Consider the following 23,839-nt stretch of genomic DNA (forward strand, 5'->3'; position numbering starts at 1 on the left):
AAACGCAAAGTACAAGGTATTTTATGAATCGTTGCTGTAACTTTAGTCAATGATATTTTAAATAAAGGTACGCCCTTTTCTTTGCATCAACACCAGCCAAATCTTCATTAGCATTCACCTTGTAAAAATATATTACACCAATTTGAGGATTTTATATTATATATGTACTTCAGATTTTTTGCAATTACTTGGAATCAACTTTAACTTTCTGACTGCAATACTTGTTCATCGTCATTAACATATGAGTTATTACAATGCTAGAACATTTCTTACCTTGTAGTTCCTGTAACATTTGTATGTGTGTACCTTTAGTATAATTGTCTTGAATATTGGTGACTTGTGGATATATTTTCATTGTTGCTTTTTTGTCTTTTGGGCAATACGAATTTGATTTCAGTGTCTAATTCGCAGTTATTTTGCCACCTAGTCCATTTTAGATAAAAGAATCGTTATTTTAATTTAACAAGAACTTGAAGCATCCATGTTGCTTGATATTACTATGTATAGATGCTTCAATCATTCCTCTAAAAACGAATGTTCCATTGCAACCTGAAAGGATAAATGAGGCGTGCCTCTCACAAATCATCTATTTCTTCTATTGTAATGATATGTTCTTATCGTCCATTCAAACTGTTTAGGAATTCATCATATATTTTCCTTTTCACAGCAAATATGTACAACCCGTCATTCTTACGGTCTTCAAAATATTTTTGACCTTTTGTATGCAATCTTCCTTGCCGTATGTAGATAGCACTTGTTCATATAACATACCATCAATGCCCTCTCCATTCAAGTCTTCCATTTTGCGAATTATCGGAGAATGTAAAATTGTTGATCTGGAATATTTTCTCGGAAAAGTTAGAAAAATATCATCCTGCAAATAAAATTATATATCTCGAAATTTTTATAGTTTTATATTGAATTTGTAAATTCCAAATGTATCAGTTGCAAAAAATAAATGAACATATTGATCCATTACTTTGATCACATCACATTCAGTGAAAAATGTTCAAATTCGAGTCATTATGGCAGTGTTTAACATTTCATCTAGAAATTTTGTCTGAGCAAAATGAAAAATCACCTGTGTTTTCTTTTCCAACAAATATGTAACATTTATGCCGTAAATGTTTCTCCACCAAAAAGTATTTTTCAGGCTTCATCACTTTGAAAATTTCTCTTCAAGCATCACTTCTTCGTTTGATATTCTAATCAGAGGGGTATTATGACAAAAGATAAACAAATGGATATCACTGTCGAATTATCCATAGCTGTTTTTTTCATACCATTGCATGGCAACAACATCAGTCTGTCACTGGTGATCCAACAGACTTAATACATATACCCTTCCCAAGGAAAGTATCTTTATCGCCTGGCTGTGTAATGTGGAGAGGGTTTTTTTACCCATAATTCTTATTCTGTTCATGTGCTTCCATAACTGATTGGTATTTATGTAAGAAACCGTACTTTCAGATGTCTTAAAGACATGTCATTTAAAACGGTATATTATATCTTTTAACTATACTGTAAATTTCGCTGAATACAAATTTGCATATTTATCCGTATCAAATATATAATTTCTCCTTCTTCTGTTTCAATAATCTTGTTATCAGGGTTGCTGGTGGTTATTTTTGTTTTATCCAAAAGCATTGTATCATATCTGTGTTACCTTTAAAATCAGCAAACCACCATTTGTAACCTTTTACCCCAGGTTGTTCGCATCTCAAAATGTAAACAAATGCAGTATATCTCTTCATATAGATTTTCATTATCCTTTTAAACTCTTGTAATGTTACCCCACCTCTCTCAAATATTTTGACTCGGTTATAATGCAGAGTTGTGCCAATCTGTATTCTGTCCGCAACTTTTCATTGTTATTATTAGTAGTCGTAGTTGTTTTTGCGCTCTCCAAAGATGATAATGTGGGATAGGACATCTATTTCACTATTTTTATATATTTCTCTATAAAAAGCCACGATACTAATGACAATTACAGAAATAATAATAATAATAATAATAATAATAATAATAATAATAATAATAATAATAATAATGGCAATAACATTTCATGCTATTAATGATGCAGCTAATAAAGATCAAGGGAACTAGGTGATTCCTCTCAAACTCTGGAAGTTTCTTTTTGTGTTAAGTCTTTTTATAACTCTAAACAATTTGTATTTCATATACGGAGCTCCATCTTGTCTGCAAATATCAACAGAAACAAATTTATTCAGCAAAATGCAATTCTAGAGACACGTTCAATGAAGTATACATGCTTACGTACGTACGTACGTATGCATGCATGCATGCATGTATGTATGTGTGTGTATGTATGTATCTATGTATGTATGTATGTATATATGTATGTATGTCTGTCTGTCTCTCTGTCTGTCTGTATGTATGTATGTAATTCTACCTTTTCAAGAAGGATATTGAGAAATTGTTTCATAATCGCAAAAGTCGCATCCGTGATGCTGCCTGACGTATCAACCAGTAAGTATAATTCCAAACTTGTGTGAATATTTATAGTTCTTGATGACGCCTGACCACTATTCTTATTCTCCCATTCTTGGCGATTCTGCTTTGCACGATTTATAACGTTCTGCAAGGTTTCTCCAAGCAACATTCCACCTATCTTTTTCGTTTCTAGGAAAAGTGAAAAGAACACGGCATTAAATTATATCAATAACCAAGTGAAGTAAGTTAGAAACTTTAATGGTCGCACTTAGACACTAAGTTACAGTGAATATTATTTGTATCTCTATCGGTAAATATGTCTTTATTCGGGCTTGCAAAGAAGCATGAGATGGTCAGCCTGATCTGTTTAACTGTAGTAATTAACTGTACAGTCAGTCAGTAATTAGGATGTAGAGCTCAACTAATTATTGTAATTCATGTCGTGTAAAGTATCTGCGGACTAAACTGTTGAGTTCAGAAATCGCATGAACAAGAGTAATATTTGCAATCCAATCCACTATTCCCTAGAGCTGCTGCTAATTCCGTATTATTTTTCCCAAGGTCAATTTTCACACTTATCCAAAACTTTAAAATAAATAATTTCCGTAACACAAGAAATTAGGCAGAGAGAGCACTGAAGTGTATAGTGTTACGGATATCCATATTATATATTATTTTATATATATTTTTTACTTAAGACATAAGGGTTAATTATAATTTTTAATTCTTTAATTATGTAGCTGGTCTGTACTATAACATGAGTACATATACTACCTTCTAGATTCATTAATCAAAGTTCATGTCAACAACTAATTCTGCCAAAGTACTCTAAGGAATAATTGAATGGAGGGCATGTTAACATCACATGATCCTGTGAGTACAACTGAACTCAACTCTGGAGATGTCATGCATGCCCTAGTTGTTGATTGGCTCAATAATAATAATAATAATAATAATAATAATAACAATGTCAGAATCGATCTTAAATATATTTCTTTGTTCATAATACTTTAAATACATGTAAGCTTTTGTCGCGATTCAGATTTGTTGATTTGATCCATATAAAGTGACAATATAACGGCGTTAAATATGCAGCTTTTCATTCTTCATTTATAGTTCCGTCTTGTGAGAGATGAGAGGTATTGGGATTTATTTATATATTTATTGAACGCTGAAATTGCAGCGCGGAACGCATTCATTCTATACATGCAATACCTTGCTATATTATTGCGAATTATCCAAAGACTTGGATGTACATTTAATTGCACTGGATTACGTAAACATTTCAGGACATTTGTGACATTCAACTTTCATTGGATTTACCTTGAAGTAAACGGTTATATTATATATTTTTGTTCAGCACCGATAGGACGTAAGAACATTATAACCTTCATTCGAACAACCTTTGGCTCGTCTCTGAATTACTGCGAAACCGATATAACATTTAGGAAAAATTATAGGAATTCATAGCATACTATCAGTTAATTTAACTTCTTTCACTTAGTTTGATTTTTATATTGCAGGGAAATACATTTATATTTTGGAAAATTGGATGTTTGCTGGGTTTTATCTTTTCTCGTTGCATAGTTTAAGCCCCTATGACGCAACAGAATAAGTCGTGAGCTAGTCTCGGACTTGCATTTCATTTAAATATTTTCAGGATTTGAATTTATTTGAAAATGTTAGACATTTTAATATTTCGGATATTACGATATGTCAGGAGATTGGTTTTGAACTTTGAATTTCATTCTTTGAAATTTTAGTAGTCCCTGGTACCTTTTTTATTCATTGCTTGGAAATTAATAGTGAAACCAACAAGCTTTCACCATACATCCAAAGTAAAGAATTCGATTACTGATCCTACTCAGGAGAAATTAGAATTATTTTAAAGGACGAGATAATTGAACTTTTCAAACAGTATGATCTTCGCTGAGACGAGACCTTCTTTAACAAAACAAGAAACCAGAAAACGTGATACTTTATTTGGTAAGAATGGGTGCTTTTGATGTGGGTGTTTTGGGTTTAATTAAGACGTTTCCGTTTAGTTCGGATATGAAATTAAGGACATTAAGGGAAGTAGAGTTAGAGGTCTTCATCTTCAATGGAACAAAGTGCACACATAAAGAATTGAACGAAACGGAAATACAGGAAAATAAGAAGGAGAGGGAAGGACAGCAAAAGAAGGAAGAGATGGAAAAACAAGAAGAGAGGAGAGAGAAAATCACCAGAGAAAAAGGCAGAGAGAGCGATAGGGAAATGCTAGGAAAAAAAAGTGAAAAGTTAAGGGTGTTTAAATTAAAGGAACGGGAACTTATCAGTAGAGGGGGTTCATATAGGTTCATACTTTGATATTGTCAAACATATCAGACACGTCCGTCCTTTTAGAGAAAAGGAGGTATTTTCACAGTTTTTACAAAAACGCTCATTATGTGAAATGTCCGAAAGATTATTGGATTTTGTTGTAATTGCATAGTATGTTTAGTGGTGAAGCTAGTGATGTCTTCAGTTCATTTTCGTCTGATTAAGATGGTCATAATGATGTGATCAAAGAATATATCTTGAAGGGTTATTACATGGTGTCTGAAGCCTATCATCAAAGCTTTAGAAATTGTAGAAAGAATATACAAGGACTCATCTTGAATTTGCATGAAATAAAGAACGACTGTTTACTAGAATGTGTACAGCTAAGAAGGTTGACAAAGGTTAAGGTGATCTTAAACAACTCATGTTGATTGAAGAGTTCAAGACTTTTGTCAGTAGCGACATTAAAATGTACCTTAATGAGAAAGGATTTGAAACCTTAGAAAGACAGTAGGAGGTTCCATTTGTAACAAAATCTTCATCTCAAAGGCTTTAGTATTATAAGTAATATTGGTTCACCAGTTTCCCCAATCGTGTGTAATTTATATATGGAACACTTTCAGTCCATAGCACTGCTTCCATCCGCCGCGTTGGTGGTACAACCATGTTGACGATACACACACTAAGCAGAAGGTAGAAAATGTAACGGAATTCACAGATCACATTAATAGCGTTGATTCCGGTATTAAATTCACCATCAAAAAGGAACAAAATGGCGGATGATCTTTTTTGAACACAAAAAACCGTCATAAACAACGACGACACTTTGAAAATTACGGATTGTCGTAAACCTAGGAACACCGATCAATACCTTGATTTTGACTCGTATCGTCCATTACATCAAAAACTTGGGGTGGTCAGAAAATTACATATCAGAGCCAAAGTCGTTGTGTCGAACCCAAAAGATTTACAACAATGCTGCCCTAAAGAGGTGTCATTATCGGAAATGGGCGATTAAGAAGGTTACCAACAGACGCATTGATAGCCTTAATAACAATACCAGTTAAAGTAGACAGCTGGCAGAATAGTTCCGAAAGGAAACATTATCCTACCATTTGTAGAAAGGACTTCCGAATGCCTTAAGCGCGTTTCCCAACAACACACAATTATGTGTTTTTCCAACCGTACTGGACCCTAAGACAGATGTTAGTTCACTCTATGGATAAGACTGATAAGAGAGATATTTGTGGATCTATATATCCTATAAATGTGATGAACACGGTGAAAGGCATTTCCATCACGAACTAAATTGGGGAAACAGAAAGGTTGATTGATTGATTGATTGATTTATTTTTAACGGCGCATCAGCACTTTTAGGCTATTTAGCGCCAAACAAAGTGTTATTTCTATAATCTTTTAAAACTTATAAAAGGTCCTATATCGACCAGCGATATAAAAGAACAAATGGTTGAAATTAAAAAACGGTAAGATGATAACGGTGCAAAATAAAGGTTCCCGCTCAACGGGAGATGTAAAATTGATCAATAGGTATTAAAATGGGACGGTATATATATTGCATAAAACTGCACAAGGTGATAGCATAAAAATCAGAGTTTAGAGTAAATATTTACGGCTTTCAAGAACTCGATAATACGAGTGATGTTTATATTATCAAAAAGTTCTTTCATATCATGCACAACGTAATAACGATCGCGCGTAGGTTGTAGGTCAAAGCACTCTATCATAAAGTGCTTGACAGTGAATGGTTCATTGCAAGAAACGCACTCTGGTGGGTCTTCACCTTTTAGTATGTGGGTGTGGGTGATATAAGTATGACCAATTCGGATTCTTGCAATGACTACCTCCTCCCTACGAATGGTTCTGTAGGAAGGAGTCCGTTCTCCTAGAGTTGGTTTGATTGCATGAAGTTTGTTATTTACAGCATCATTCCATGATGCCTGCCACTTCTGACGTAAGAACTTTCTGATACAAGGTTTAAAATCAGTATATGGTATTTTAAAATCAGATGGTTCTTGAGAAAGGGCCATTTTAGCAGCGCGATCTGCTTTTTCGTTACCTTTAATACCAATGTGGCTAGGTAACCAACAGTATATTATATTGTGGGAGACACTCAGCTCGGTATTTTTTACGAGTATGTTTTTCAATAATGGGTTCTCCAGTTTTCTATTGTGTAGTGACTGAAGTACTGATAGCGAGTCGGAGAAGATGATACAGTTTGAAATACGATTCTTTTCTATATGTTGCAGAGCAAGGTCTATTGCTCTGATTTCGGCTGTAAAAATTGATGCTCCATTTGGTAAGCGAACTTGCGTTGTGTGATTTCCACAAACAAAGGCTGCAGCAGCCTTTTCCTCATCCTTTGATCCATCAGTGTAAATTCTCGTGTAGTTTTTAAATTCGGTGAGGAGTTCATGGTAAGAGTTGTGGAAGATAGAAGGGTTTGTTTCGGATTTTTTTCCATCGTGTAGCGTAAAACGTACTTTTGGTTGTTTAATTAGCCAGGGTGGTGTTTCGGAGATGGATGTTTTCTGAATTTTTGAAAGATCTATATTTGTAGTGTCAAGGCTGGATGATATTCTAATGCCAAAGGAAGGTATGGCGTTTGGTTTATTTTCGTATAAAGTTTTGTATTTGGGTTGAAAAACAGCCGAAAAAGCAGGATTCAGAGGGTTTGATTTTAATTTGAGAGCATACTGTGCGGAAAGCATTTCTCTACGATGCGATAACGGTGGTTCATTCGCCTCAGCTAGAAGGCTTTCACACGGGGATGTTTTAAATGCTCCCAGAGCCAGTCTTATTCCCTGATGATGAATTGGATCAAGCATTTTAAGATACGATTTTCTGGCAGAACCATACACAACGCAACCATAGTCTAGTTTGGAGCGAATAAACGTTCTATATAAATTCAGGATGACTTTTCTATCAGCACCCCAGTCAGTGTGTGCTACTACTTTAAGTAGGTCAAGTGCTTTTAAGCATTTGGCTTTCAAGTTTTTTAGGTGTGGAATAAAGGTCAGTTTTCTGTCAAAGATAATACCCAAAAATTTTGTTTCCTCAACAACTGGAATAGGTGTTCCGTCCAGCGTGAGTTTAGGTTCATCGTGGTGTCGTCGTAATTGACAGAAATGCATACATACCGTTTTTGATTTCGAGAATTTGAAACCGTTCGTACTAGCCCAATTTTGAATCTTGTTGATATTTTGCTGTAGTTGTCTTTCAATTGTATGCATGTGCTTTGACCGATAACATATGAGAAAATCATCAACATATAGTGAGCAATCCACACCAGGAGTCAAACACTTGGTGATGTTATTAATTTTGATATTGAAAAGTGTCACAGATAAAATACTGCCCTGGGGCACACCCATCTCTTGCTCGAGCAAATCTGAGAGAGTAGAGCCCACTCGTACCTTGAATTCTCTGTCGGAGAGGAAGTTGTATATGAAAGAGGGCAGACGGCCTTTTAGACCTAGATCGTGCAGGTCTTTTAGTATCCCGTACTTCCATGTTGTGTCATAGGCCTTTTCTAAATCAAAGAAAACCGCTACTAAATGTTCTTTCTTGATAAATGCATCACGAATGAATGTTTCTAGTCTAACCAGATGATCGTTGGTGCTCCGTCCATAACGAAAGCCACTTTGGAAAGGAGATATTAAATTGTTAGTTTCCAGGTACCATACAAGCCGAGAATTGATCATTCGTTCCATTGTTTTGCACATGCAGCTTGTGAGTGCAATAGGTCGATAGTTGGTAGGATCTTCACTATCTTTACCGGGTTTGGGAACTGGTATTACTGTTGCTTCTTTCCATATTTTAGGTAGGTTACCAGTAATCCATAAATCATTGAAGAGTTTTAAAAGAGATGTTAAAGACGATTCTGGAAGATGTTTTAAAAACTGGTAATGTATTTTGTCAGGCCCAGCGGAAGTATCATGGGCCTTGTCTAAAGCCTCCATAAGTTCTGATAGTGAAAACAGTTGGTTGTAGCTTTCCGAGTTGTTGGATGTGAATTTTAAACGTGACCTTTCTTTTTGAGTTTTCAATTTTTGGAAGGCTTCGGAATAATTAGATGATGACGAATTTTTAGAGAATGTATCAGCAAGAACATTTGCTATGTCACGTTTTGAGCTAAGATTGTTATTGTTCACTTTTAGATGTCGGAAAGAATTGTGTTTTCTCTTTCCGTTTATTTTTCGGATCGTGTCCCAAACTTTCTTAATTGAGGAACGAGAGTTTAAAGAGGAAACATATTTCATCCATGATGCTCGTTTACTTTCTTTGATTGTGCGGCGAGCTTTGGCCCGGAGAATACGATATTTACTTAAATTCTCGGGCGTGGGATGATTGTTAAATTTTTTCAAGGCTTCTCGGCGTTGCCGTATGGCTTCCTTACATTCCTTAGTGAGCCAAGGTTTTAGGGTTCTTTTACAGTTTGCTGAGGACTTGGGGATAGATTCTTCTGCAATGTCGGTTAAAATAGATGTAAAATGCTGAATGGGGTCGTTAACATTGAAAACTGTATCCTCATTCAGCCTGGTTTTACAGAGTGTTTCGAATTTGGCCCAGTCGGCCTTCTTTAAATTCCATTGTGGAATTACTTCATCAATTGTAGAGTTATGATTTACAAGGGAGATTGGGAAGTGATCGCTGCTGTGAAGGTCATCAGCGACCTTCCATTCATAGTCCAAAAGCAGCGAAGGAGAACAAATTGTCAAATCGATGCATGTGTATGTACCCGTGCCTGGGTGTAAATATGTAGGTGTTTTGGTATTATATAGACACAGATCGTGTCTAGAAATAAAGTCTTCAACTTTGTGACCTCTGTCACTTACATGATTCGATCCCCATAAAATGTTATGGGCATTAAAATCCCCGAGTAAAACAAAGGGTGCGGGAAGCTGTTGAACAAGATTATCGAGTTCGTTTGGTACTAGGTTAGTGTTTGGTGGTAAATAAATAGAGCAAAATGTAATCACTCGATGTAGAGTGACGCTTACAGCAATGGCTTGTAAATTGGTGTTTAAAGGAATGAAACTATGAGGAGCTCTGTTGTTCACAATAACAGAAACTCCTCCTGATGCCCTGTCAACATTTGGAGAGCAGGTGTTAAACAGGGAGTAGTTTTTAAATGTGATATTGTCTGTATCTTTCAAGAAGGTTTCTTGAAGGCATAGTACCGCAGGATCATGTTCGTTTAAAAGCAGGAGAATATCATTGTAATTTGCTTTAAGTCCTCGACAATTCCATTGTATGATAGTGTTTTTCATTATAAATTTAAATTAAAGATTTTGGAGCTAGGTTAGACCTTTCGCAGAGGGAATTTGTTTTGTTATTTCTCTGGAGGAAGTACGGGGGTGAATTTTTTGTTTGTAGGTCTGGAGTTCCCTTGGGCGCATGGGGGCAGATTCTTCTGCATCCATGCTCTCGATGTCTCCAAACCTGTTATAAAGTTTGATGGGGTCATCTGACCCCTTTTGTTGCCTGTTTCCGTGAGATTTTTTATTCTTTGGTGATTTAGGTTGTTGGGTATTATTAAATGTAGTCTGAGTAGATGCCGTGTTTTTCTGTGCTTGGTAATGGGGGGTGTTTGAATTTGGTGTTGAATCGGGTGCTTCTGTTTGTGTTTGAGCGTCCTTCGTTGTTTTAGGATTGCTCTTCACTACAGTGGAGAAGGATGGGCCAGGATGGGCTGTTTTTGCCTGTACAATTTTTCTGGCTTCTGGATAGGGAATATTATTTGTGTATTTTACCCTCTGAATTTCCTTCTCCTGTTTCCAGGTATCGCAATCCTTGGAATTTGCGTGGTGCTCTTTTCCGCAGTTGACACAATGCGGAGTTGCTCTACAATCAGATTCCTGATGAGCATTGTCTCCGCATCGGCCACATATTTGGCTCTTGGAGCAGCGGTCTTCGTGATGGCCGTATTTTTGACACTTATAACACCGAAGGGGGTTGGGAATGTAAATCTCTACCTTTACTTGCAAAAAGCCAACTTTCACCACTTTGGGTACAGTTGGCCTGTTGAAGGTGAGTACAATGGTGTTGGTGTCCTGCAGATTGTTATTACGTTTAATACGTATTCGTCGGACTGCAGTGACACCTTCATCTTTCATTCCTTCGATGATGTCAGCGTCGGTGACTCCAGCCAAGTCACGGCAGCGAATCACGCCTTTGGACGTATTCAGTGTGGTGTGAGCGAAGGAGGTTACTGGGATATCAAAGAACGTTTTCATTTTCCTGATATTGTCTGATTGACCTCGTCGCTCACACTCAATAAGAAGACAACCCGATTTCAACTTTTTAACACTTTTAGGTGTGCCAATCGATCCTGTGATAGTCTTTTCGATGACAAATGGAGATAGTGCGGCAAGCGGTTTCGTGGCATCTTTTGACTGTATGACCATGAAGCGTGGAAATGACTCCACACTACATGGTTCATCGTCAGACTCTGATAAGGGTTTCGATCTTTTATTTTGATTTTTTTTGGAATTATCCATGATGGCTAGATTAAAAATTCAGCACCCGTGCTCCCCACCCACCAAGGAGCCCAACAAGGGGACACTTTTCAAGTGTCAGGGATACACAGATGCCATACTCAGTTGATAAAATTACCTTTGAATGACCCTGAAGTCGCCAATTTCTAAGGTCGGTAAAATTACCCCCCGATTGACCCGTTAAGCCACCGCCTTCTAGGAAGCCTTCTAAGACTTGGAAAAGTGAAATATAAAGGAAAAGAATATAGGGGCAACGGTGGTATCAAGAGAGATACAAGGAGAGAGAGAAAGAAGGTGAGAAAGTTAATAAAGACCTCCTAGGGCTCGGCGTGACCAGCCGATTTGTCGGAACCGGGCCCATCCCGACCACCCGTCTAAGAGAAGTAGAGGCCAAAGTAGTGTATTGCAGGGAACTGCTCAACTACCAGGATCCTTTCCTCCCCCGACACGGGACGCAACCCACGGCAAACAGGTTGCCTCTACTTAGTCGCCTTTTACGACACGTAGCGAGGCACGTCGGGCCAATTCTACAACCCCGGACCCGCAGGGGGAGAAACAGAAAGGACATTGAAAACGAAATATAATGAACATATTAGACCACGTCCAATCTCGTCGGATCTATCACGGCACATCCACAAGGTTTGCCCTGGCCATACTGTAACTTAGATCTCAGTTAAACTCCTAGATCGAAAACAAGCCTGGTTTGAGTGGCTGGTTAAGAATTCGATCCGCACAATACGACCTTGAACAAGGACGGGGGACGGTTCAACCTTCCGCATATCTATGACAATCTAACATCGCTTTCCATTCCTTCAAGCGACGTTAGCAGCCAGTTAGGACTAAATCACTCTGCTGACGAAGTCCTTAGCGTGAGGTCGAAAGCGTCAGGTTAGCTTTCTCTATTGTTTGTGTTTGTGACTGAAAACTTAAAAAGATTGTCAAATGTCGTCTCAGCGTGTTTCTGTTAAGAAGCCTTTTCAGTCTTGTGTGAGTACGTACAAGGCTCAATCTGGTATAACTGAAGAATCACATTTCTGATAAGATAAGACGGGTCGCAAACCTTTATCACTTCCCACTTGTGCTTGTTGTAAGAAGAAGGGCATATTATTTATAATTGCTATAGGGTGAAATATAACAACAAAATTCTACCAGAGCTTTCCGAATACTTTTGTTTCTAAGAGGTCAAGGTCACGGTCATGTATTGAAATAGATACACTAGTTGGAGCTTGTATACCCCAGTATTGGCTTGCTATGGAGGCTTATGAGCCAGTCATGTCGAAGGGCTCAGTATCACCTGTTGGTGGTTTAGGTAAGGATACTCATATTACGGTACTGAGAGACACATGAGCTTCTCAGAGTATTTTGATATTAAGTACGATGCCCGTTTCTGAAAAGTCTTCTTCTAGTTAAAGTGATCTAATACCGTGAGTAGGGCGTCGATTTGTTAATGTTTCTCTCCATTGTGTCATCAGACTTAGTTTCGGGACCAGTGACTATATGAATTGTATTCCTGTGCCTACGCAGGGTGTTCATTTTCTCTAGGTAATGACATGGATGGAGATAAGGTATTCGTTAATCCACTTGCAACTGACTTGCATCGCACGGATATAAGAGTTGATCCTATTGAAGTAGAAATAAATGGTTTTTATCCAGCTGACGCAGTTATTAGAGCTATGGCAAAGCATGATCTTGAGAATGATCTTGTTTATCAGGACTTTATTCATTTTTCTGACACGTTTTTGGGTCAAACTTTTAAAGATGAAACTTTTGTTCCTAGTTTGCATCAATCAGCAAGTATTGCTCATAGTGATGCTCTTTTGGATACACGTTCTCTTAATTGTAATCACAGTAATAAAAGGAAATCACAAGTGGATAGTTCCAATATCGAACAATCAGCTCCGCCCTCTTACTTACTGTCGTTCCTGCTGAAAAGCTATCGTGAAAATGACCAGTAATATCAGCAAAAATATTCTTAGGAAAATATTCGCGACAATATTTCTGAAATATTCCTACCAAAATGCAAGATTCTTAAGATAATTTGAACTACTACACACAAGCGCCTATTCATGAAATTAGGAATTTAGAACATTAAGTCAAAGGTGCAACACGCTGCTGGCGATCGATAAGGAAGAACGAACAACAAGAGAAACTTCAAGAAGATATTTTGCTGGAAGAGGACAAAATATCAAAATTTATCTCTTGCAAAATTAGACACGGTTATTATTTAACAGAATTTCTAGCATGGATTAGGTATTGTTTAAGTTTGAACTAAGGCTTTCTTTAAATATTATACCCATGAAAGTTATATCGTACATGTATAATTATCATATAAAAATAAAACAAACACTTTTGATCTACAATTGATAATGTATTATGTTTAGGAAAACAAATATTCAAGTTACAATAAATAAATAAACAATTTATACAAAGTTGCACCAATGATGAAGGGAATGATTTACGTTCTTTACTGTGCGTTAACGTGTTTCCTAACTCGAACTGACAAAATATTTCATAACCAGTAAATTTAAATTATATCAGATCCATGTAAAACGATAATTAATAACAATCTCTTAAAAAAGAAGGAAATAATAACGACACATCAAAATAAGCCACTACAGTCACATTGACATCGATCTGCATTTAACTTTGTTTGCTAATTAGTGAGACTCGTTTTATATGCATTCACTGACGTCATAACATCAATTTCAATTGAAGTCAGTATGACAAAAATTTAATTAAATAGTAGGATATTGCTTGCTGTCATTCATAGTCTCAGCACCAACAAGGACAATATTTTATTACATTTTCAGCTCTTTATAAAGTTAAAATATGTTTACTTCCCTAATAAATCGTATGTTCGACTTAATCAGTGGAGGAACCTGCTGATAGTGTTGTGTGTTGATTGAGCATCTAGTAATCCATATATTTTATTACTAATTGTGCAGGGAACTATTCGCATGACATAACCGCACCTAAATATTAGTATATATACCATAAAATGTGCTTGTTCTAATTATTATCCCCATATGAATAAATATCAATAATCATTTTATTGTGAAAGGTTTATGGAAATGGTTTTCATAATAGGTTTCATTTTAATATAATATGTAATGTCAGAGCTAAATGAAGGTTGTCCTACCTAAACTTCAACGAGTTTTCAGTAAGCCCATAATTGAATAATGCCTAACACATTCAAAAACACATTCAAAAGTGTTTTACGGTTTTCCAAAGGTAGCGGCAAAAGTTTACAGTTTGACTTACAGATGGTGTTATGTTAGTTAAACATTAAGTACGCGGCGCCTGTGGGGAGGGGGGGGGGCAAATTGGCAGCAGATGACAGGATATGGTATTACTTGATTTGCATGCACCACCTGCCATTACCTATTTTATGGCACAGATTGATTCCCAATACATAATCATAACCGTACACAGTTGTTGAAAAACTGTCGAAAAGCTATAGAACCAGTTTGGGGAATCCTATGAAAATCATTGACAATAGCATATGTAGGTGGCGCTCACCAGATAATATGTACTTTTGAGAGAGTGACGTATGTAAGGTGAAGTAGTTCGCATTTAAAACATGCACAGTGGAGAGAATGTTTGCATACCTCTATGCTACATTAATGTAATGTGGATGATATTTCTTTTGGATATTGTACTTTTGGAAATTTTACATGATTTAAGCACACTGCTAACTAAAATGACTGCTCCCTTGTGTTAAAAAATCAGTCTGAATTAGTCTAAAGTACACTATACATAGCAGCTATTAAAATAGGGCAAATGAATTTTGCCAGACTGGACAATACCAGCTTCTGAAAGTGCAATGAATGAATTACCAAATATATAAAATGTAAAAAAAAGTTATCGGCTCTTTTTTATACAATTGACCTCTGAAGTTCAGGAAGTGAAAATGACCAAGTAGAGCTAGCACTTTTTTGAAAGGTGCACATTTGAAGTAAGGCCAAGCTGTATACTCTATAACCCATAGTACACCCATCAATCATACACCAAAATAAAGGGAATTAAAGGTTCTTTGCATTATACCTAAGATATACAAGGTCTTTTTTAAATAGCCAGTATAACCAGTGAGGAAAGCCGGGGACATTCTTTTTCTTTAAAATCCTAACCCTATGCAAAATGCGAAACTGTATAGCGCCACCGTACCGATAGACTATTCCTATAACGCTTAACTTTGCTTCCCCTAAGGTCAACAAGAGACTCGCTACTTACATTCGGACTACGAATTTTCATTTCCGGTTCAGTACCCACAAATGTAGTCCCAGTCTATTTCAGAATATTTGGTTTCCTCTCTCATTTTGGTGGTAATACAAGGGTTAGATTTAGCCATTTATGATAGAGAATTAAACGTAACAGTTTATTGTTTAGAATATGAGCATTATGTTGCGGTTGTCTGTGTGAAGTTTAGCGACAAGTTCACAATGAGTAATGATGCATTGATGCTGAACCAGTAGTGAAATATGTGACTCATTCCGTTAGTCTGTTTACAGACCAAAAGAAATGAAGGATAATTTAAGACACGAACTTCGCCGTGAGTTCATCTTTGAAGGTAATTTAGATTAATATATGATTTATTATGATTTGGACCAATTGTGTGTGTGCGTGTGTGCGTGCGTGCGTGCATGTGTGTGTGTGATTTAGAGTTTTAACATAGCTTTAACAGTTTTCCAGTCACATACTCTACGATGTATGCAGTGTAGCAGTTTAAAGTGATGTCTGGCACTGCCGCAGACACGTAGCATGATGTCCCACCCAGTCACATTGTCCTGACAGGTCGAACAGTCCTAACACTAACCTCATAATGCTGAGCGCCTAGCGAGGCAGCTGTTAGTACCATTTTTAGAAGTCTTTGGTATGACTCGGCCGGGATTCGAACATACGAGCTTCCGCATCCGGGGCGGACGCTCTAATCATTAGGCAACCGGAGCGGTCGGAAAGTTCAGTACTGACAAACAAATGTCGAAACTATATAGGAAATATAACTGTGATCCCAGTCCATTTATGACCTGCAATGGAGATGTGAGCAAAACATTCAAAAGATGTTGTGATTATTAAACATACACCCAATCTATTATTAAACATGTGGTATACAGTCCGTTGGTTTCAGCTTGATATAAAACACGTTCATGCACGTGATATAGTTTATAGATCAAACAATTGCATTGTAAAATTTATACCGTGCGATGCTGTTCTCTTTGGAATTATGAACTTACCGGTACAACGTATATCCGTCCCATTCCACATAGCATTTTCCAAGCAAACCCTAGCAATTGTATGGACAGTATCAAGGTAATGAAAATCTTCATGACATTGAAAGAGCACAATATCTCCTATTTCGTAGCTGGACCCTTCTTTTATTGCGCCATACGGAACACAAGGTGCGGGGCAAGAGGTTTTCAATGTTGGCGGCTCGTCTGAAAATAAAAACGAATTATTAATAAGCACACACACACACATACATACATACCATACATACATACATACATACATACATACATACATACATACATACATAATTATGTCACTTAGAAAGTCAACTAATTAACGGACTAACATGAAAGAAAGCAATTTGTTAACTGTAGAGAACATAAACTGCTGGCTTCCCATCAACAAATAATAAATAAGTTCACCATGGATAAAACTTTATGAATCTGCGGATGTTATGATGGTATCAAACTTAACACAGGTACAGTGGACCATTCTTGGAAACCTGAGCTCAATCTACACCAATAAAGTAACGGTTATTATCTTAATTGATCCCGATAGAAGGATGATAATAATATTTATCGATACTAAGAGAGGGATGGTGATTATATATTACATTATGTTTCAGGTCAACTAAGAGGAATCGTAAAAGCTTCGCATATCACTACAATGCACTGTAAATCGATATACAGTTACCGCTTTAAGAAATCGATGGATACCTAGCTGTTGAGAGAAATGACATGCTCAAAAAATGTTCATGACTAATTTGACATATCTGGCTTTCATAAGAAATACCCAATGGAATAAATCATTAAGTGTCCAATAATTGTATTTCTGTCGAACTGAGATTGAAGTTAGCGTCAAATCTAAGTCATAGCAAAATATTTTAATATATGATAGACTTGTTTATGGTAAATGTGTCTGAAAGAAGTAAAAAGAAGTAATGTCTTCGTGCAAAATGTGCAGCTTAAAAATATCCATGTTTTCAATATAAAATTCAGCAAGTTGCGGTAGCAAACAAATATCGTACATGTCAAATGTGTGCTTTGAAAACTTGCAGCTTCCAGAAAATGAACAATGTTAATTGAATAGTTAATTACAATTGTTCGAATGAGTCGAATCAAGGTTCAACAATATAACAAAGAGATAGCTACAACGAATAGAGAACACGTTTTCCACGAAAGCAAACACTGCTTTGGTCAGAAATATGGTACATATTTGAATATTTGATGCATTAACGTGCAGAAACAGTAAAATGGCAACATGTTATCGTCACAATTTTCGACTCTGTCAACTTATACAACCGTACACAGAGATCCGCTTTATCTGGGACGGGTTAAGGTTGTGGTTATGATGGGTCTACAGCCAACAGGAGGGAGGGGCCTAAGTACGTTTTACATGTTGGAATGGATGGCCTAAAGAAGGCAGTACAAAATATGAGGACCTAAGGTTGTGACCTTGTTAATCCATGGGTTAATCCGGTCTTGTTTTTTATGTGTCAGAAAAAGAAACTTTCACGCTTGTTTGATGGTTTGCTTTACGGCAGATCAACACAACTAGATTATTTAGTGCCGAGACAATTGGAGTAAAGTACCTTGCCCAAGGATGTATCATGGTAAGTGATCCAGGCTGGTTCAGTGATAGGATTCGAACCCATACCCTTTCGATCGTGAGTCCTTCACGCTAACCACTCAGCCACCGCGACTCCTTTCAACAAGAAAGAAAATAAGTGGCATGTCTGTTACAAAAATCAGACTTATGTTGTCCTTGAGAGCAAAGAAAAATGTTATCATAATTTCCTCATCTTAGTGTTCTTTACTCGTTATTTCATTCAACTTGTGAAAATAATATGATCCCAGAGTTCACGAACTCAGCGAAGCCTTCAGATGAAGATGACTGAAGTAACGTCTACTGGACAGATGACTATCCACAAATCTCTACGATGTGTTATGGATCAATTCAAAAGTTGGTGCTAAACTTACTTGCATATTCCAAGCGTTGGCACGTTACACAGTCGTCATCCGACCATGAACCATCTATTTGACACGTGCGCACAGCTGGACCAAATCTTTCATAACCAGGGTCACAGTAGAATGTTGCGGTACTGTTCACTGTTATGGCTTGGTTCGAATAAACTATATTCCCGTTCTCAAAGTTGTTGTAATGCTCCAGTCGGGGGCAGTGGATTTCTGTTTAGGAGGTTATATATATAAGATATGAAAAAATAAATTGTGAAAATTGCAAAGTAATTGCGATAATAATAATAAAATTAATTTCAGGTGAGGATGCACGTTCTAAGAAGTTTCATTAATCGAATATATATATATATATATATATATATATATATATATATATATATATATATATATATATATATATATATATATATATATATATATATATATATATATATATGGGGGTGGAGGTGCGCGCCATTTAACATGTTATCTGTGATATATGTATTATTCTTTCTTTTTTCTAGTGTTTTTCATTACCCTCCGTGATTTTCCTCGGGTAGCTGCTCTACCTTCAAAATACTTCTGTAACTAAACAATTGGATTTGTAGTTATGTCCACTACTTCGTTGCAAAAGAGGCGGGTTATTGACAAATTCTGTACATTCATAGCTACAGTACCTAGACAGGCAAATACATTCCCATGACTGATATACCACAAATCAGGCACCATTGACACAGTCTGTACATCCATATCTACAATACCCAGACAGAAAAATACATTCCCATGACTGATATACCTTAAATCGGGCACCATTGACACAGTCTGTACATCCATGTCTACAATACCAAGACAGAAAAATACATTCCCATGACTGATATACATTAAATCGGGCACCATTGACACAGTCTGTACATCCATAGGTACTATACCTAGATAGATGAATACATTGCATGACTGGTATACCTTAAATCGGGCACCATTAACCAAAATGAATGGAAATAAAGAAACTGGATATTTATTATGTTCACATCAAGCGAGGGTAATGTACATTATGTCTCAGTTTTGTACACGTATGATTCACTGTACATTAAAAGTGTTCTCTTTTAGGTAATAAAATATGTTCATATATGTACAGGTAAATGAACATACTCTAGTTGTTTTAAGTTATTTCTCCTACTGCGTCCGGCACAACAAAGCACGCTCGATCCAAGTAGGGAAAAGTAAATTTAATTGTACATATTTTATTGACACTAAATCTTTACTGCTGCGCACATTAATGAATGTTTATGTAAACAAAACCTTTAACTTTATATGATGTAATGACAGGTTGGTCGCCTAATGCTGATTTCTGCATGTCAAATTGCAATTAAAATATATGCAAATAGTCCAATTTAAGCAAGATGAGCTAGCTTTAATGGGCACGTACCTTCACATGAGACAGACGTTTTGCTGAAACATCCATTGGACTGGCACAGAGCAATCTCTGTAGGTTTGAATCCTACATAGCAAGATGCATGAATGTTGTCATCAAACAAATATTCACCATCTTTTTTTAATCCCTCTAATGTACCGTTATCAATTTTATGCTTGCCTGTCCACTTGCACACTATTTCTGCAAATATGCAAAAGTGAGAGAGATAAAATGTGTGAAACAGGATAAATCAATCAGGCAATCAGTATGCTAGTGCATCAGTCGATCGGTCAGTAAGTGGGTCGTACATTCAGTTATTTTGTCAGTCAGTCAGTACATAAATCAGATGATCCATTTGCTTCTCACTCATTACAAAGTAAATAAACCAGCTAGTCAGATTGCAGGTAGGTCAGTCTGTCGCCGAAACCACAATATACAACTAAAGGGTCAACACTTTTCTCCGTGTGTGTGTGTGTGTGTGTGTGTATATATATATATATATATATATATATATATATATATATATATATATATATATATATATATATATATAAAGCTTGTGTCTCTCTTGAATGTCTAAAACTCTCTTGAATGTCTATGTCGTTTAAATACACCCCAATATAACCTCAAATAGCCTTTAATTAATGGTATAATTAACAAAATACTCGCTAAATCATGCCAATGATAATATCAAATAAGGTCATTTCCCAAGGACACGCCGATTTTGAACCAAATATCTTTGACTACGTGACCGACGCACCACAGTCAGAGAGACAACAACTCGCCGTAATTACAATACAAGTGAGAAGCATACTCGTATTATAAAGATCTTAATGGGAAACCTTAGCCGTTTGAATATGACGTGCTATTTTGCTTTCAATTTCCGATTTGTAGTAAGTGAGTCTCAGCTAAACGATCAAACATTTATTTGTCGAATAACACTTAGGTATAATAGTATTTCTTCAAAACAAGGTATACATAAATTACGAAGCGATTATTTAATTTTCGTTAAGGAAAGGAAAACATAATATATGTCACAGATTAAAACGGACTTCTATAATAAACAGCCAGGTCAGTGAATGAACTTTCTCAACGACCAATATGATCCGAAAATCTACAGAAATAGTGTTAATAGTGAAGTGTTTGTAGTATAAAACAAGACAGAAGATGGATGTTCCTACGTGAACTAGCTTTGATATTATTACGTATACTTACCTTGGTCTTTTATATATTTAAATATATTTACCTGGGTTTTTTATCTAATGAAATACATATTTAGCTGGAATATATATATATATATATATATATATATATATATATATATATATATATATATATATATATATATATATATATATATATCATTGTCACCTTGTGAAGGCTCCAAACCTTTAGCCATAATATGTATAATGTGCAGATGACAGGTAAATGAACGTTCAATTACTATTATAACTATGTTATTGCAATGGACTAAAGATTTACATATGTGTGTGTATGTGTGTGAGAGAGAGAGATGACTTACTTCTACAGTCTATAACTGGCTCGCTGTTCCATTTTCCGTCATCTTTGCAGGTGAATGTTCCTTCGGTCGGCAGTTTCTCTTTTGCTTCATACGAGTCATAATCGTAGGCGTTTGGATCCTCGTCACAACTACTCTTCGGTTGACCATAACCATGTGCACACTTCAAATCAATCCGATCCCCAGCCGTGTAATAACCGAAATCAGTAAATTTTTCATCGCCTCTCTTCCCAACATACATCAACTGCTTCTCTGTGTCCGTGATGTCAACTCCAGCTTTAGTAGGTTTGTCGCATGTAACTTTGCCTGCGGTGACACATAATGTAGTAAAGACGGTGTCCTTTCCGGAAGTTGCAATTTTTCAGTATGAATTTGGAATATAATTCTTTTTACAAAATAAATGTGCTTCCTTTATACTAAAAACTCATATATATGTTGCAGGATTTAATATTATTGACTCTTTATTCATATATATCTATGTTTCGAACATTTTGCATGACGTCATTATTTTTGTGATCTCTGAAGTATATCTAAGCAAATTTTGACACAATACAAACTAGTGACTGAGGCCATCAAATATTGTGAATCCTGTCACACATGTCAAATGGCTGGAAGACCAAATTAGAAGATATCTAAGGTTCATATGCAACCTATTCCTGCATTTGATTAACCATTTAGCAGAATACTGGTAGACTGTATCGGTCCCTTGCTTATAAACAAGTCATGCAACCAATACTTGTTGACCATAATGTTTGCGATCACAAGATTCCAAGGGATAATTCCCTGGAGGAAGAATTAAAACTAAAACCATGGTAAAAAGACTTGGTGAAACTTTTATACAGTTTGGCCTTCTCAGATCTGTCCAGTCTGATCAGGGGTCACATTTTACATCTGGAAGTTTTCAGCAGCAAGTGATGTCTGAATTAAGCATTTAAAATTTTTAGTATTCTGCATATCGCCCTGAAAGACAATGGGCTTTAGAAAAATTAAATCAAACTCTAAAAACATATGGTTCGATGAAGTGTTTTCATACCGGAAACGACTGAGACAAAGGTGTTCATTTACTGTTGTTTACTGTTGGGGAGACTTAAAATAATCTTTAGGATTTATTCCTTTCGAGCTAGCATTTGGGCATACTGTTCGTGAACCACTGAAGTTATTAAACGAGAAGCTTATTTCAATTGAAGATTCAATAATTAATTTTCTTGACTAGCTTTCTAATTTTAAATATAAATTGTCATAGACTTGTGAAGTTGCAAGAACTGATCTGTACTGTACTCAGTCAAACATGAAAACAAGTTATGACAAAAATATAGGGAAAAGTGTTTTTAACATGGTGATAGAGTTCTGGGTCTCTTGGTTTTACCTCTATATGCTCTTCATGGTAAGTAAAGTGACCCTGACACAATTGAAAAGAAAGTGATTAAAATTATATCATTAATACGCATGAGCGGCGAAAGAAAAAAAACTAAATATGGCAAAGGAGTATGTTGATAGAAATAGCCCGGTTAATCATGCTGTCAATACAGTTGTACCTATTCCACGCAGTGTGGATTTACGCGATGGGAATTCGTCTCATTGTAATGACTTTGGCGTAACCAGTTTTCGCAATACAGACAGTATGAACAATCTGGACCAGAACACTTTCACATCTACAGCCACAAGAAAATAGTGAACTAAAACACTTGTTTTGATATGACGTCGAAATTATAGACTCCACACTTGTGAAACAGCGTATATGCAAGATGAATCTTCTCAGGCAGAAATGTTTGAAACAAAAAAGAAATTCAGTATTTGATGGAGAATGATTTCCTGGAAGCAAGTAAAAGGGACTAGAGCTTACCGTATATTCTTATACCGAAGCCAAAAAATACTTTCTGCATGTGCAGTTATTATAAAAAGTGAATCGTTAGACTTAAACCGATCCATTTCCATTGCGAATTATCGATGACTGCTTTGACAAATTTCAAAATACAATTTATGTCACCATTTTTGATCTTTAAAAGGATTCTGGCGAATTCAATTGACAACTATGAGACTTACATCGATGACGTCATCATCTTCAACGACACATGGAAAGATCAACTCAAGAAAATTCGAGAGTTCTTTCATAGACTTGGTAATGCAAATTTGACCGTTAATTTAAGTAAAAGTGAGTTCTGCCGTTCTTGTGTTACATTTCTACGACACGTTGTTGACACGGTCCAGTTCAACCTATAAATGCTATCCCAGAACTCCCTGTTCATATTAATAAAAAACAGCTGGTGTATATTTGCGATATGGTTGGATATTGTTGGAAATTTTGGTCCATTTTTTGTTTTCATAATTGCTGAACTCTGACCAAGTTGTTAAGTAGAAAGCCCAAGTTACTTTGGTCTAAAAAATGTCAGGATGCTTTTGATAAGTTAATGGCAGTACTAAAGAGTTCACCAGTTCTTTCAGCTCCAAATTTCAGTAA

The 23,839-nt window shown here is 36.2% G+C and overlaps 1 protein-coding gene across 1 annotated transcript in view; it reads right to left on the bottom strand.

The window, feature by feature from the left end:
* LOC149793850 (complement factor B-like) overlaps window positions 1-23,839 on the bottom strand; it is a 76,325-nt gene that overhangs the window by 39,622 nt on the left and 12,864 nt on the right. The window contains exons 3-7 of the mRNA XM_089967828.1: window positions 21,385-21,687; window positions 19,878-20,063; window positions 18,476-18,682; window positions 16,502-16,702; window positions 2,414-2,643 (exon numbers count right to left, since the gene is read on the bottom strand). Of these exons, the coding sequence (XP_089823954.1) occupies window positions 2,414-2,643; window positions 16,502-16,702; window positions 18,476-18,682; window positions 19,878-20,063; window positions 21,385-21,687 (1,127 nt within the window). The remainder of the gene's footprint in view (window positions 1-2,413; window positions 2,644-16,501; window positions 16,703-18,475; window positions 18,683-19,877; window positions 20,064-21,384; window positions 21,688-23,839) is intronic.

Source organism: Sinohyriopsis cumingii, chromosome 8, assembly GCF_028554795.1.
Source record: "Sinohyriopsis cumingii isolate HCF-2022 chromosome 8, ASM2855479v2, whole genome shotgun sequence".
Taxonomy (NCBI): Eukaryota; Metazoa; Mollusca; class Bivalvia; order Unionida; family Unionidae; genus Sinohyriopsis; species Sinohyriopsis cumingii.